A 16,823-nucleotide genomic window follows, 5' to 3' on the forward strand; every position below is an offset into this window, starting at 1 on the left:
TTGAAAAGGAAAAAAAACTGTGCTAAAATCAGAGAATCTATTTGTTTATTCTTTTGGAAGAAGCTTTGCATTTTATATGGGTCAAAAAAGAATGCCAAGCCTCACTTTCTGCTCTTCTACTTTTCTGAAGGATGATCTTGGGCTAGGCTTTTACCCTGAGTTTTTCAGCTTTCCCATTCTATCCTCATGCCTGAATATATACCTATGTCAAAATAGTAGTAGAAGACAATCTATAATATGCACATTGCATATGACATGAGTTATTGAATAACATTTCCTTTTGCCTGTATTGTTTTGACCAGGGATTCTTAACTTGGGATCTATGCACTTAGGAAGGAAAAATGTACCTTTATTCTTACAAATGTTTTGTTTCCTTTAAATCTGATGCATTTTAAAGCATTTCAAAATATTATTCTGAGATGGGGTCCATGGACTTCACCAAACTGCTAAGAGTCTATTTCTCCACCCCCAAGCCCACCCACAGAAAGATTAAGGACCTCTTTTATATACTGCATTGATTTCCTCAACCCACATTTATTAAGATTCTACTATGTTCAAGACATTATGTAAGATGCTGAAGATATAAGAGATAATAAAATTGTAGATTTCCCAAGGGTCCTTTGAGGTCAGTTAAAACAATGTTTTAATTTGACAGTTGAGGAAATAGAAGCCCAGAGAAGTTAAATTACTTGTTCCTTGTTCCACAAATTAAATGGAAGAGGCAAGATCTGATATCTCATTCTCTGACTATAATATTTTTTACCACTACACATAGATACTTATATCAAGAAACTTACATCTCTAATATGGTGTTTGAGAGGGAACCCATATGCAAAAATAATGAAGATACAAGGGAGGGTTAAAATGCAAAGTGCTCCATTAGGGTGTGTATGGGAAAGAAAGGGAAGGAAGGTTTTTTAAGAGGAGGCCCCCAGCTGTGCCTTGACAGAAGAAAGGGAATTCAATAAGTCATATAATTCAGATTTGTTTTGTTTACTTACTCATTTGTGTTGTTACCTGGCAGTTTCATCTGTGGAAGGTCATTAGACCCATGAGATTAGGTTACTTCTTTTGAATCCTTCAGGGCATACATAGTAGATGCTTAACAAATACTTCATATCATTGGAATTTAGATGTAGAGGGATCTTTGGGGATCATTTTGCATAATTCCCTCCTGTAGATGGGTAAACAAGCTCAGAAAGGCTAAGGGACTCACTCTCAAAATCCAACAGTTTAGGAGAAGAGACCAGAATTAAGTAATCTTAGATCCTATTTCTACATCCCTTTATTATAGTATGCATTCTTAACCTGAGAGTTAGGATTAGATATAGATATAAATATGGATATAGATGATATAGCTGTAGATGTATATGTAGATGTAGATCAGATAGAGATAGAGATAGACACGTGTGCTTGTGTATAAGCTTTATATAAATAATGCAATGTACATATATGTGCATGCATGTAGATATAAATTATATTTCAATATTGTCTCCTTTGTAATTAAATGCATTTAAAATATTACTCTGAGGAACTGTCCATAATCTTTACTATACTATCAAGGGGATCCATAATTCCAAAAATGGTTAGCAACTCCTGATCTATGTAATCCTGCCATTATCTTAGGGCAGCTTGGTGGTGCAGTGGATAAAACACTGGCCCTGGATTGAAAAGGGCCTGAGTTCAAATCCAGCCTCAGACATGACACTTCCCACCTGTGTGATGCTGGGCAAGTCACTTAACCATCACTACCCCACCAAAAAAAAAATCCTGCCAGTATTATTATTATTATTTTTTTTTGGTGAGACAATTGGAGTTAAGTGATTTGCCCAGCATCACACAGCTAGTAAGTGTTAAGTGTCTCAGTCCAGATTTGAACTCAGGTACTCCTGAATTCAGGGCCAGTATGCCACCTAGCTGCCCCCAACCTTATCTTACCAGTTGACTCGGGACCAACATGATAGATATTTGAATCCCCCAAAGACAAAAATAAATTATATAAATAGGTATATAAAGTGCTTCATTATTACATGTCTAGTTTATACTTAAGATAAACTCAATTGATCAAGTACTTTGAAAATCTTCCCTGTGGTTAACACTGTCCTATGCGATCTCCATTATAACAAGCACATCTAAACTTTTTATTAGCACTGAACCTTTCTTGGAGACTGTTGGAATGTTCAGCCCAAATAGACTTGAAAACCTCTAGATGGAACCCACTACTGTGCCCAGGCACTCCCCTCTGCACATATTGAGAACATATTTTCCCCCTTATATCAAACAACAAACTAAACATCTGTAATTACCCCATCCTCAGTTCCTTCTGAGCAGAACAAGACCTGGTTTGCTTTGACACCTGTTCTCTTTCAAACCCTTGAAGAAAACTATTGTGTTCATATCTATATATGTATTTGTATATGTATGTGTATCTATATGTGTGTTTATGTCAAACAGATTTCCTTCAAGCTTTAATGACTCCTTATATGATAGTTTTTTTATTATTATTTCTCTTGACTCCTCAACTACCTCTAGTCAAGACCTATCTTGTTCTTCCAAAAATGTGCCATCCTGAGTTGTACACATAAAATTTAGATGTGGTCTGATCAAGATCAGCTTACAGCAGGGTGAAAATTACCTCCTAGGTTTTGGCTACTATAGCTCTCTTAATGCAATCTGAATTACATTCTTTTTTTTCTCTGACAAATCACATTAACTTTCATGGACCTTGCAACTGAGCAAATCATATACTGTATCATTTTCATAGGAACTGCTGCTTGGCACTTATCTTGTACTTGAAAAGATGATTTTTAACCCAGATGTTCCTAGTATGTTTTGGTTTTCAATATTTTCAACCTTTCCAGCAGTCTTTTCATGGACTCTCTTGTACTCCCCATTTCAGTTTTATATATAAATCATTTGTGTTTTACAGCACACATATTGAATTAACTAGACATCCAAGTACCTAGGTTACCTTAAAGTTGTGTGTGTGTGTGTGTGTGTGAATGTGTAGCATTGTTTCATTAAGCTGCATAAGTATCTTCCTCTTCCAAGTAATCATCATGGTAAGGAGTTCATGTAAATAAGGGACAAAATATATGTCTATTGTTCAACCTCCACAGCATAGTTTAACTTTTAAGTGAAAGTACAAGGGAAAGAATCTCCTCTTAGCTCACTTCTTGTGGAATAATCAGTGGGGCAGTAGCACTTAGGGACTCTAAGTCATCATATGTGAAAACTCTCAGGTAACTCTTGGGGAGCTTTGCCATTCTTTAAATTAAGAAAAGGGAAGATTAGATGGAAAGGAAGGAAGTAAAGAAGAGAAAAATTAGGAATAAAAAGACAGGAAGGAAAGTAGTAAAAGAAGGAATGAACAAAAAAAGAAGAAAAAAATAAAGAAAGTAAAAAAAGATAAAGGAAGGAAAGGAAACTTAAGAAAATTATAGCTCACCTTAACTGCAGAGTTACTATATTATTTTGAATCAATCCATCTCTTACTTTTTAATTCTTACTTCTAAAAAGTAAATTCCAATGAGGAGCTTATTAATGAAAAGTTCACAGTAAAAAGCACGATCTTAGTGACTCTGATAGAGTATAAAGATATACCAAAGATGTCACAGCTGAGAGTGTAGGTTTCATGGTTGCAATATTTTTATTATACATATACACATATACACATGTGTATGCATATATGTTTGTATACACACACACACATATATGCTTTCATGGAACTTTTAACTTAGCCTTGCCTGGCCACTCTCTCAGCTTCTCTTATATACTAGAGCTTTTTTTTCTTTTCAAATTAAGCTGTGGGAACAATGAGAAGGAAAGTGGCATATGCACTCTATCCAAGTCAAACTGATGTCTTAACTATTGCCTAGAGAAAGGTCTTAGAATACATCTTTTCTCTCTGCTTTAGGAATTGGAAAAATAAATAAAGAATTCCAGTTCTCTAGCTCAGAGTCTGAGATAACAACAACAACAACAACAACAACAACAACAAATAAATAAATATATAACAGAAATAACAGAAATAAATACCTACTCTGGTAAAATAATGAGGTAATAAATTCTATTATTTTTTCCACTGTACATTTCCCTGTTCTGCATACCATTCTCAAGTCCTTCTCAGTTTGTGGGCATATTTAGCTGTCCATAATTCCCTTGGATGGGATTGTATGAATCTTATCAATTTCCTTTTACCTGTCTCCATGTTATGGAAGGGAGGAAGAATACAAACATTTATTGAGTTTCAAGTTTTTGCCAGTTACTGCACTAAGCACCTTGCCAAATATTATCTCATTTAATCCTTACAACAAACCTGAGAGGTAGGTGCTGTTATCCCTATTTTATGATTTAGGAAACTGAGGCAGAAAGAGATTAAATGAGCTGTCCATGATCACACATTCATTAACTATTTCAGGCCATATTTGAAACCAGGTCTTCATGAACCTAGGCCCAGTTTTCTATACACAAAACACCCACCAGCCTTTTATGGAAATATGGGTAGAGTGGGGTTGAGTCTGGGAGAGTGGATCACAACATTAAATTCTGCTGTGACTTCTGCCTAAATCATCAGGCATCCATCTTAGGAAGGCTAGCAAAATGCCATTTTAATTTCTACTCAAATTCACAGAATTCTTGAAGCCATTTAAACCTGACTTTAAAATTATAAGAGTTAAATGCTCTAAAAACTACTTTGGGTATTAATACTACTGTAAGGGCAGCTAAGTGGCACAGTGGATAAAGCACCAGCCCTGAGTTCAGGAGGACCTGAGTTCAAATCCAACCTCAGACACTTGACCCTTACTAGCTGTGTGACCTTGGGCAAGTCACTTAACCCTCATTGCCCTGCAAATAAATAAATAATAATAAAAAATAAAAACCAAAAATACTACTGCACTAGGTATAAATTTTCTGAAATACAAGAGTTGGCAGGATGGATGGGCCAAAGTGCTAATCTGGTATCTATAATCAGAGGGCATGGTGCCAACTCTAATTCTTCCACAATTCTGTCCATACAACTTTGTTCCAATTGTTCAACTTCTATATGCCTCAGAACTTTACCTCTAAAGTGAAGGTCTCTAAAGATTTTTTGAACTCTAAACTGGCAATTTCAAGTGTACCTGAAAACCATACACTTCTCATAAACTGAACAAGGTAATATTCTTTTTGATCCTTTGCAGGTAATTTAGAAGGTATAAAATCCCGCAGTTTTTATCATCAGATCCATGAAACATGAAGCAAACAAAAGAACATCAATACAATTCTCATTTTAAAATCCATGTCATTAATTAAAATAGTATAGGGCAAATATCAGTGTACTACAGAAGGATGAAGTCCTCCTTTATTAAACAAGTCTCTGCTAGAGAAGGCCAAAACTTGCAGGCCAGGGTCATATCCGTGATTCAAGTTAAACTAGAAGTAAATTACTCAAGCCCTAACTATGTTTGGCAAGTCTGTTAGTAGTCTTTACTTTATGGACTTTTTTTTCAATCACATCTGAGAAATAAGATCAATAATAGACAACTCCAAAGCATGAATTAATGTAAGAGACAGTGGAGGGAATATTAGCTTAAATTATTATAACTATTTCTATGTTTATGGGGAAAAATATTTCATTTCTAAGGAATTCCTTGTCTTTTAAAAACTTTATTTACAGATATCCAGCACCTGTAATGTAGAATTGCTAACAAGTTAAATCACGCAGAGAACACAGAAAAATCAACAGATAAAAGATTCTGACCCACTTCCCCCCACCAAATACCACTGGTACAGAAGATTATCAGTTTAACAAACTTCAAAAATGTACCAATTGGCAAGTAAGTAATTGCTAGTGTCCAGTAAATACAGCTAGCATTTTCCAATGCATTGCTAATTCACTTGATATGTTTAGACATTTAAAAGCATATCCTTCTGAGATGATATTCAACAAATAGGCAGAATCTTACTTCCTTGCCTTAACCTGCTTTCTAAAATGTGGAATAAAAAAAAAAAGCAAAGTTGAAAGAAAAAGTCAACTTTCTTGTCAAGTCCACATAGATTCTAGTAACTAGACATGGATAATCTCCAGTCCTCTTGGTAAGCATCAGGCCACATGTCTGGAAGTATCCACCTATCTTATTCATTTTCAATTCAGCAGCCTGTAAGCCATAATGAAAGGGAGTGTTCTGAGCAATCCATTGATAGAATGTTAAGAAAGACAAAGAGCATTTATATTGTATTGTGCATTTCTTTGCAAATGATTACAAACAAAACAAAACAAGACTCACCTAAACATTAAGTTGAAGACTGTCATTTTTGCTGCTGCAGACAATAACATTTATATTTCCCATGGCAATGAGGCAACAAGAAAAAAGCAACACAGATCTAACCTCTACTATAACATTATTACAAATATGATTTAACACTAACTCAAAGCATTGAAGTTTTTCATAACGAGTTATACATTTGATATACCTACAATGCATACATCATTTAAATGTATATACCACAGCATATCTTGGGATTGAAATTCCCTTATGCAGCAGTCTAACCATAAAACTAAAGTTTTAGATGGGTGTTTTGAGTATAAATAAGCCTAAGAATTCCACATATTTAATCAAGTTATGCTCATGCCTTCTGCAAACAAATACAGATACTTTTGGAATTCCTAGGAGAAACACACATATTTCAGCAGAAGCATGAACAAAACTCTTAAAATGAATGCACTTAAAAAAAACAAAACCTTATTCTGTTTTCTACATAGACACATCATCTAACACACAAAATATACCCACATAAATATGTTGACAAATAATGAGAATTATATGATCATTTTTAAATATTATCTCTACTTAAATACAATTGATGTAAATGCTTTTGAGGATTTCAAAATCTGATCATTTATAAACTGCAGCTTTTAAATAGATATTTCTTTAAAAGTTTTGTTCTTTGCCACCTCAGGCTACTTAGTATAAGGAAATTACAACAGTTAATATAGTGTCTACTGCTGTTACTAGAATTCAGTGTCTAAAGCATCCAAGTGTATCTGAAGAGTCCCACTAGGATGTTGCATATAGAAGGTGAAACTTAAAATTACATATCTGGCTCTGCTCATTACTACTTGTGGTTCTGTACCCAACTCAATTGATCCCTCTAGATCTCAGTTTTCTTCTCTATAAAAAGAGAATTAGACTATCAGTGGTGTCAAATTAAAATAGAAATAGAAACCTCTATTGCATATTGACTCAGAAAATCATAAATTAACATTATTTATGTTTTATTGTATTTTACTTATTTTGGTAAATATTACCAACTATATTTTAAGTGGTTCATGTCCTATTCAGGAGTTTTGCTGGCCACATGGGGCAGGGAGGCCCCCAGTTTTACATTGCAGGATTGAACAGTACTTAAGAACCTTTTTATTTCTAAATCCTATTATTTGATGGAATCATTCTATTCATTTTCCCCTTTTCCTTGGCCAAAAGTGGTATGTTTCTTTAAATCTCTACTCTCTATGAACTTTGACCCTCACAGTATTTTACTGGAGCTGTCATAGCTCCCAAAGTTCTATTAGAAGTTATCACTACTTCTAGAAAGCTACAATTAAAAATTATCAAGAGTTATTCTCAGGTAGCATCTCATGATGACTATGGTAAAATCTGGATAATTTGCTATAATGGTAGTTCTGTAAGAAGTCTTACAGCAACCCTGGTGAAGTTGACTTCACCACAATGACTACTATGGAAAGATTTCTACCACTACATTTTACCAGGAAACCCAGCAAATGAACAAAAATATGTATCTGAACTTCCACAGACCCCTTATAACAAAAGAGGTATTGCACCCCATAATACCAACTCATGAACACTGGAAAAATATCCTTTCCTATCCCAACTCACAACAAACTCCCTCCCTTACCCAATCTTTATATATTAACTATAGTGTATTTTATAGGGAAAGTCTAGAGGAAAAAATATATAAATATATATGTATATAAATGATTTTTGATACTCCATTATTCTGAAATTTTCATTAAAGAACCACATTTTTAACCCAGCAGCTAAAAATTAAGTATCCTTTCTATACTCAATAGCATTAGAGGTAACAGTGATTTAAAAAAAAATCGTTTATTCCTTACCCTTGCTTCTTGAACTTTCTTGGCTTTTTTCCTGCTGGAATAAAACATAGAAATGTGTCAAAGTCTGCAATTGACTTTTTTAATCAGCAGATTTTTTTTATTAAAAACTATCAAGAGTCCTGGAAAGCAGAATGATATTGAGCCTTAGTTTTCTCATTTGTAAATTGACAGGAATGGACTGAAATTATAATCTTCTTTATACATCTGAATCTATGATACTATGATACCATTGTCCATTCTCCAGAAAGACTTCTTTTTAATAAAACTACTCAGAAACAGGACAGGTATCAGGATGTAGCATTAAGAATGGTAGATTTAGAGTTAAAAAGCTTAGGTGCCTACATGGAGACACCTTGGAAAAGTCACTTGACCTCTATTTTTTAAACATCATCAAATATAATTACATGTAGGATATAGAAAAGATCAGGAATTATATATCTATATCTATATCTACATATATATTATATATAAAGCAAAACAGCATCTTAAATGAAAATGTTTTCACAGGTTAATCATGAAGAATTCATACAGATATGTGCTTTAAAAGGTGAGACATAGTCAGGCAAATCCAATTAGAAAATAATTATAAAATTATAATTTTACCTTATTTAAAAATCTTCCTTTTGCTCTGTATTAATAATAAATAATTTATAAGAAATATAGCTTAATCGGCAAAAATTCTCAGGAATTCACTAAAAGACACAAAAGACATTTAAATAATTGTTCAATTTCTCTTGGATTTGGCCCCATCTCACTCCTCTAAAGGGGTAAAAATGAGGCTAAAGTTGACAATGATTCTATTCATTCAAACCTGTCTCAGAATGACATACCACCTTGTTAGTCGCCCAGCAACCAGAGAAGAATGAGCATTCTTTCAAGTTATTAAGTAGGAACCATTTACCCTATGACTTCTCATATAAGGCTTAAACATACTTTACTCTCTCTAAAAGTTTCAGGGTTTCACACCATAAGTTGGAGCTGCTCCAAAGCATAGTGGGAAAAAAAGGTATATTTTGTTTGGAGGCATAGGGCCTGCTTGTGTGACCTCAAAAAATTAATTTTGCTTTCCTAGGCCTCTTTTTCCTCCTATTTTTAAATGAAAGAGCTAGAATGATTATGACTTATGACTCTAAATAATTAAAAATATAGATGACATTGATAGAATAGATGTTATAAATTTAGAGTTGAAAAATGATAGCTTATTGTGACACCAATAAGCCATCATCTTATGGTCCATGGGACGAGAACTCTGAGTTGAGAGGTATGATACCCTGATTCAAAGCCTGTTTCTGTAATTAACTATCTGTGTGACTTTTACGTAAATCATTCTATCTCTCTGCATCTTAATTTCATCTTCTGTAAGGTCAAGGGGTTGAAGTAAATCATGTCAGGTCCAATCTAGATCTAAATCCATGATCCTAGAAGTGAAAGACAAATGTAGGGTCAGTGGGATTTCTTTTTAGGGGGATAAAGTGAAGTCGAGCCTGGTTCTGGAGTAAGAGGAACATGATTCAAATACCACATCTGATGCCTATTACCAATTTGGACTTCAGTACATTATTTAACCCATTTTGGCCCTGGCCTTCTCAGCTAGAAAATGAAGGAATTGTGCTAGGTGGCCTCTGAGATCTCCTGTATCTCTAAAATATTGATGTTCTTTAATGAAAACATTGCCAGAATTTTCTCTTCCTTTCTTAACTTTTCATTATGACTGGTTTGTATCTTCATAATACTTTTATGAAGACACAAACAAGTAAGCATACAAATTTTGGGTTTTCCCCCTGAAATTTATGAGTTTGAGAAACATAGGTTTTTAGTTTCCTGTTATTGTGATGGATGAATAGTAAGTAATAAAGTATAACTAGAGAAGTGTGACATTCACACTTTGGTTCCATCCTATTTATCTTGGCTGATTACATATTCTTTCCTTCAGTCAAACTGGACCCCCTGATGTTTCCTCAGCATACATTCTGCAACCCACTTCCATGCCTTTGCATAGGCTGTCCCTCAGGCCTTGAATGCTTCATTTTTTTCCTCCTTTTCTGGAAATCTCTGTTAAAATCATGGTGCAGCTCAAGTAGCTAGATGGCATTCCTGATTGTGTTAGTTGTTAAATTCTCCTCTCCCCCAAATCATTGTCTTTAAATATTTTAATAATTAGAATATGAACTGCCTGAGTTATTGCCTTTCTTATTTGTTAATAACCCCAGCATTTAGCACAGTGGCTGGAATAAAGTAGGTATTTAATAAATGCTCATTGGCAGCCTGGACATGCACTATATATCTTGTATTATTTTTCCCAGTGAATATATTTATATCATATCATATCAGATCAGATCAGATCATAGCATATCATATAGCATATCATCTCATATCACATCACATATCATTCTATTATATATTGTCATTTATTTTATGATTTAATTCAATGCTATACTATGCTATATCCTTCTATTATAATGTAAAGTTATTAAAGGAATGTCTCACTTTTCTATTTGTAATTTGAATTCCCTAGTGTTGCACCTAGAGTACAGTGGTTCCTTAAAACATGTTTTACATTGATGCAGTGATTGATTATGGGGACTAAAAAGAACAGAGTCCTCATGGTTGAGTTCAGTGTAACAACTGAATAGCTATTGATTAGGATTTTATACTATTGCAAAACCTCTTTCCACTTAATATTTTTATCAGCACCCTATAGATCTTTCAAGATGAATCTGAAACACCATATCTTTCAAGAAATAGCTTGTGATTCCAATAGCTAGAAACACCTTTTGATTTTACATAAGACTTTCTTTGTACCTTTGTCATAGACTTAAGTAATTCTATTTTTATTATTGAAATTTTTCTATCAATTTTTATCATTTCCCCTTGTAGTCTAAAAAGTTGATTACAACAAGGACTGCCATAATCTCATAGGCTTATTGTGAGACTAAGTAAAGTACTTGGTGATCCTTAAAGTACTGTATACATGCTAACTGTTGTAGTCATCGTGTATCTTTGATTCCCATAATGTGGTAATGTATTAATAAATACCTGATTAATTTAATAATCCATAAAACATATTATAGTTTTTAATAGGATAGAGTGTGAAGGGTGTGGCAGTACTATTTGGGGCTGGCATTATCATCTGTCCTTGCCTTCAGATGAGGGGGAAGAGGTAATAACAAGGCACCATGCCCAAGCCTCCCCAGACACCTGACTCGTGGTCTCTACACATTTATTCTTGATGTCAAAATCCAAAAGATCAGTGAATAAAGTTACCTCCCCAGTAACACCTGATAATCTCATTAAATTTTCATGCATGAGTAGAAAATGCATGGTTTCAGGAGAACCTTCAAGGCTGCACTTTGCTTCACTGAATTAAAGACTTTATAAAAAGAAATCAATAAGTGATAAACACAGCTGGATTTTGTATTCTCTAACCTCTCAAGCCCATGTATAACTGGAAAGGTGTTGTTTTCTATAAGAAAAAATGTCTCTGCAAATGTTTCTTCTCTTTTGATATGCTCATTGAAGATATACTTGATGAGTATAAACCATCCTCAATAGATCTTTTATTAAAAAGGAGAAACCAAGGTTATTATTCAGTGATATTAATGTGCTTTGGGTACCTTTTTTGTTGTTGTTTTGGGGTGGATCTCTTTGATCATTTGGATTCCTCCTGGCTTTAAGGTTTCTTTAAATTATTGAAAATGTTATCAACCATAGAAGAGGTGTCAACTTTAAATAGAAACAAAGACCACTATTCCAGTGGCTACAATAGTGGCCACAATATTGACCTAGTTTTAAAATGATTTATTGTATTTTTGTTTATCTTGTTAAATATTTCCCAATTATATTTTTCTCTGATTCTAGCCACACTCAGAAATGGTGAAGGCAATATATTTGACATTGCTGACATACAACATGGATTTCTTGTTTGGTCAGGTCCAGCTACTTTTCCCAAATTAATCTATAATGCCAATGGCATTTCCTCACATAGAGTTCAAATATGATGATTTGACAACTGGCACAAAGAGAAATACATCATTATAAAAATACAAACAGATATGTCCAATTTTGAGTCTGCTGTCCTCTGAATTATTCATGAATAATTAGGGATATTATTACACAGTAAAATCTCATGCCATTCTCTCCACAGGCTCATTTGCCTTTCAACTTTTTTTAATTTTGATTTGCTTTTCCTGTTGTAAAACATAACTGTGCAATTTTTTTATCATCTTTCTCTGATGCTTCATAAATGAGCAAATCAACTCTAACCATTGGCTGCCATAGTCCATCACGCTAAAAGGAAATTGTTTACTGGTTAAGGAAGGTTCTGAGTTGTTGGTTCTCACTGTTTTCTATCAGTTCAATTTCTTTATAATGGTGATAAAGTAGATTTATTTCTATCTATTCCCCAATTATCAAATTTGATAGATGGTTTTAAGTTTGCTTTCAAATTTCTATAAATTCATATACTGTCTACTTTCACCTTTAGCCTTTCTATTAGTATTTTTTTTACCACTAATTTTACCAATATAAGTGTAACTAATTCTGAAATTATATAAACACATATATACATACTATTGCCCTTTTAAGATGCAAAAAGTCTGGTGCTGAAAAGGGTGGGATTTTTTTTTCCACAAAGAAAACATCAACTCTGAAAAAAATTAATGTTATGCCCCATTCATACGTAAATAGCTGGGTGGTTAAAGGAGGCAAAACAGAACTTTGGTTTAATAAAATGCTAAAATTCATGTGTAAAGAAGCATGGTCTTCAGATAAGATGTGACTAGTTTAGTTGCCAAAATGTATAAATAAAAATGATTAAATAACCTCAAAAAGCATAATATTCCTTTTGATGACTGAAAAAAATTAAAATCAGGTAGCTAAAAATGCAGGTGTGAATAAAAAAATTTTAAAGAGAGAATATTAAGAAAGCTTGAAAATTAGAGAAGAGCTGAGGCTGCAAGGCATTATGCTCCCTTAACTCATTTGCATGTAACTGTTTTTTAGGCTAAAGAGGTTAACACTCACACAATGATAAATAAAGTAACTATTCAGAGATAATGATATGATTAAATAAGGAAATGTGCTTTTATAACTAACAGAAATGGGAATTTGTCAGCTTTTTTAACCTATAAGGGAAAGGTGATTCACTGAGAACCAGGAGGCTTTCATCTCTACCATTTTAATAACTTGGCTCCTACCAAGTGCTGAAGAAAAGGAAAAGGAGTAAAGAAGCAAGCAGGAGAGAAAAGACATTGGGAGATTAAAAAGCCAGCTTTGATTGAGCTGCTTCTTTATTTTTGGGGGGGAGGGAGGGTGAAGCCTATAGAAGAGCAAGTTCCAAAAAAAAAAAAAAAACCTTAAGGTGCTACATCTAAATTTACTGAATAAAGGCTGAAATTCATTGGAAGGTAGCTGAAGTTAGCTGATTTTCCTTGGGGTACCATCATCATTGTAAATAAGGTAAATTCTCTTAGAATTCCCTGTTGTTCTCTGCTGTCCTCTATGGTGTAATAAGGAAAAGGAGAAAGGTAACAGGATTTGCCCATGTTTTGTTGTTCAGTGATAATTTGATCATAAGAAATAGAACAAAAGGCAGTTTTGATGATATACATATTTGGGTATTGAGGCAGTGATGTTGTAGGAATTAAGAGTATAGATGAGCATGTCAAATGCTAGGTCAATATTTCTAAGACAATAAGAGAATCACAGGAAGTCCTTCAACTTGTTGGTGTCATGCTGCTTGGAAAATTTATCACAAAGCATGGAAAAAAATAACAAAATAATGTGCAATAGTGATGATATATTTAGCAACAACTTATTACACTGTAGAGCAGATCTAATAGTTGTCTTGAGACAAACTACAGCTCCCAATAAATTTGATGTATTGTTTTTAAGTATTCTGTAGTGACACAGATCATTTCTAATCTCTCTTTTATAAAGCAGCTCTCTTTTTTGAAGATCATTATCTTATCCTGAAAGGCAGAATGGTACTTATAGATAGAGTATTGGCCTTGAACAAATAAAAAAAAGAATGCCTACTATATTCCAGGCATTATGCTAAACACTGAAGATACAAACACACAAAACTTATGGTCAACTAGAATTCTATGTGTGTTTATGTATTTATGTATGTATGTATGTATATAGTATGCATATGCATGTGCACATAAATATAAACAAATTCATAGCTAAAGATTTTTACATGTAATTTTATATCCACCTACGTGTATATAAATGTGTTTGGACAGAGAAATGTTTACATATACATATTAATATGTGTATATATACATTTATTTGAAAGGTATAGGAGTGCTGCAGGAAAATACTTCATCATATTGCTTAGGAAGCATTATTGTACTGCTTAAATCCAATTTTATGTGACTAGAGATTGTTTCCACCATTTTGACCTCAGAAGTTCTAGAAATTCCAAGGATGAATATAAGAAATGTTTGATTCCCTTAGGTCCTGGACTCACACACACACACACACAAAAATGATGTTCTGGGTTACCATACTCACGACTTGTTTAGGGTTCACTCAAACATGTGTTTTAGATTCCCCTTCTAAAATCTAGCAAAATGCTTAGCACCTATTCTTTTAAAGACTCATCAATTTATTGATTTACTTCAATGAATTTCTTCTCTCATTTACTGGGTAGTTCTTCCATCTGTACCTGATGTGATTCATCCATATCTTTTCATCCTTTGTAATCGTTCCTAATAAAACATCCAAAGGGGATTCACATACTAATCTAAGAGACATTCTCTAGATCTCTTGGAATTTTTGAATTTTTTTTTCAATGTCCCTCTGAAAATATGACACCAAGAATTGTTTCCTCCTTGTCCAAATGATCAAAACCAAGATGTCTTTTTTCCTTTCCTTTTTTTCCAAAAACTAACCCCAATGCTACCATTTAATATTTGGGGAGTGGGGGCAATGAGGGTTAAGCGACTTGCCCAGGGTCACACAGCTAGTAAGTGTCAGGAGTCTGAGACCACATTTGAACTCAAGTCCCCCGGATTTCAGGGCTGTTGCCCTATCCACCTAGCTGCCCCCCAATGCTACCTTTTTATACTTTTTATATTGATTTTGTCTATTGTTTATACTGCATACAGAGCACAATTATTAATTTATAAAATATTACACACACATATATATATACATATATATATATATATATATATATATATATATATATATATATATAGAGAGAGAGAGAGAGAGAGAGAGAGAGAGAGAGAGAGAGAAATTTCCATGCATAAAGACATTAATAATCTTATTTTAAAAGTGCTCTGCTATGGGCTTTCTAACTTAAAAGTTACTTTACAGCTGGCTTGCTTCACTGTACTATAAATTACCTTTTTAATAGAATGAACATTCCTGACAAGGGGAAATCATCCAGGCACAAAAAAAAGTGTCTTTAAAAAAGAGGCCACTACAGATAAGAAATGACCTACATTTCAGGGCATAGCGTAGCCCCTACAAACCTGTTACAAAGCAAGAGAGTTTAGAGTAATGTTTCTATGGTGGTGATATTCACTCTCAAAATTTTAAAATATTTTATCTAAAACATTTCAACATTATTAAAGCCATTTAGGCAATTTGCTACCCTAATCTTGTGGAGTTTTAACAGAGGTTTCTAATCTGACAAACAAAACAGAAAATTCTTTAGTGGTACAAAATAACATTTCCAAAATGACTTCCTAAGACACATGACTAAAGTAATGATGACCAGCTATAAAAGACTTCACACAGATGTAACCTTCTTTTTTCTACTTAATTGCCTAGTATTGCAGTATGCTAATTGAACACTTAGTAACTGAAGAATTGTTTTCATAGCATCAATCAATAGCCTCATAGACATGGGGATAATAATTGTAATGTGATTCATTTCATATACAAAAATAACACCAGTGATCCATTATCTGCAAGGCACATGTTTTTAGTTGCTTAGCTAGCAGCTGCCATCGATTACCCCAGCTCCATATTCTCTTTGCCTTGTAACTAATAGCATGGATTTCAAAGAATTGTGACTGGGACTTAGGTAAAACCATCTGTAGTCACTGAACAAAGATTGTAAGTCTAACTGGCCCCTTGGGGATGAAGGCCATGACTTTGGCCTCATTAGCACTCTAGTCTTACTTGATAAACTGGTCACTGAACATGGATATGATCAAAGTCCTTTCATTACTATATCTATATTCTGTATAACCCTGAAATATACCTTGACCTTTCTCTCTCTCTCTCTCTGTCTCCTCTCCGTCTCTGTCTCTGTCTGTTTCCATCTGTGTATGGGTGTATGCAATCCATGCATTAGTTAAATATATTTTCATATGTATACACACACTTGCATGTATGCATGCACATAAACTTTATGTTATATATATATATGTGTGTGTGTGTGTGCGCACATGCATACGGGTATGTAAACATGTGTGTATGTATAAATATGTCACATTCGTGTACATGTATAAAATATATTGTATGTCCATGTATACACATGTGCATTGTGTAAACACATGTATGTGTGTATATATGTTGTGTAATTTAAGATTCTAAATGTGGATTCTAATCTGTTCCCCCAGTTTGGGGGAAACTGACTAAAATCACTGATAAAACGAGTTTAGGTTTTTAAGGGTTTATTGAAAGATAGAAAGAGAAAGATTGAGAACAGAATTCCAAAAGCCTGGCATTCCTATCTTTCCTC

At 33.8% G+C, this 16,823-nt stretch overlaps 1 protein-coding gene across 1 annotated transcript in view; it reads right to left on the reverse strand.

Moving 5' to 3' along the window:
- FSTL5 (follistatin like 5) overlaps positions 1 to 16,823 on the reverse strand; it is a 996,384-nt gene that overhangs the window by 810,382 nt on the left and 169,179 nt on the right. The window contains 1 exon segment of the mRNA XM_043971840.1: positions 8,120 to 8,153. Within this exon segment, the coding sequence (XP_043827775.1) occupies positions 8,120 to 8,153 (34 nt within the window).

The sequence above is a fragment of the Dromiciops gliroides genome, chromosome 6 (assembly GCF_019393635.1).
Source record: "Dromiciops gliroides isolate mDroGli1 chromosome 6, mDroGli1.pri, whole genome shotgun sequence".
NCBI lineage: Eukaryota > Metazoa > Chordata > Mammalia > Microbiotheria > Microbiotheriidae > Dromiciops > Dromiciops gliroides.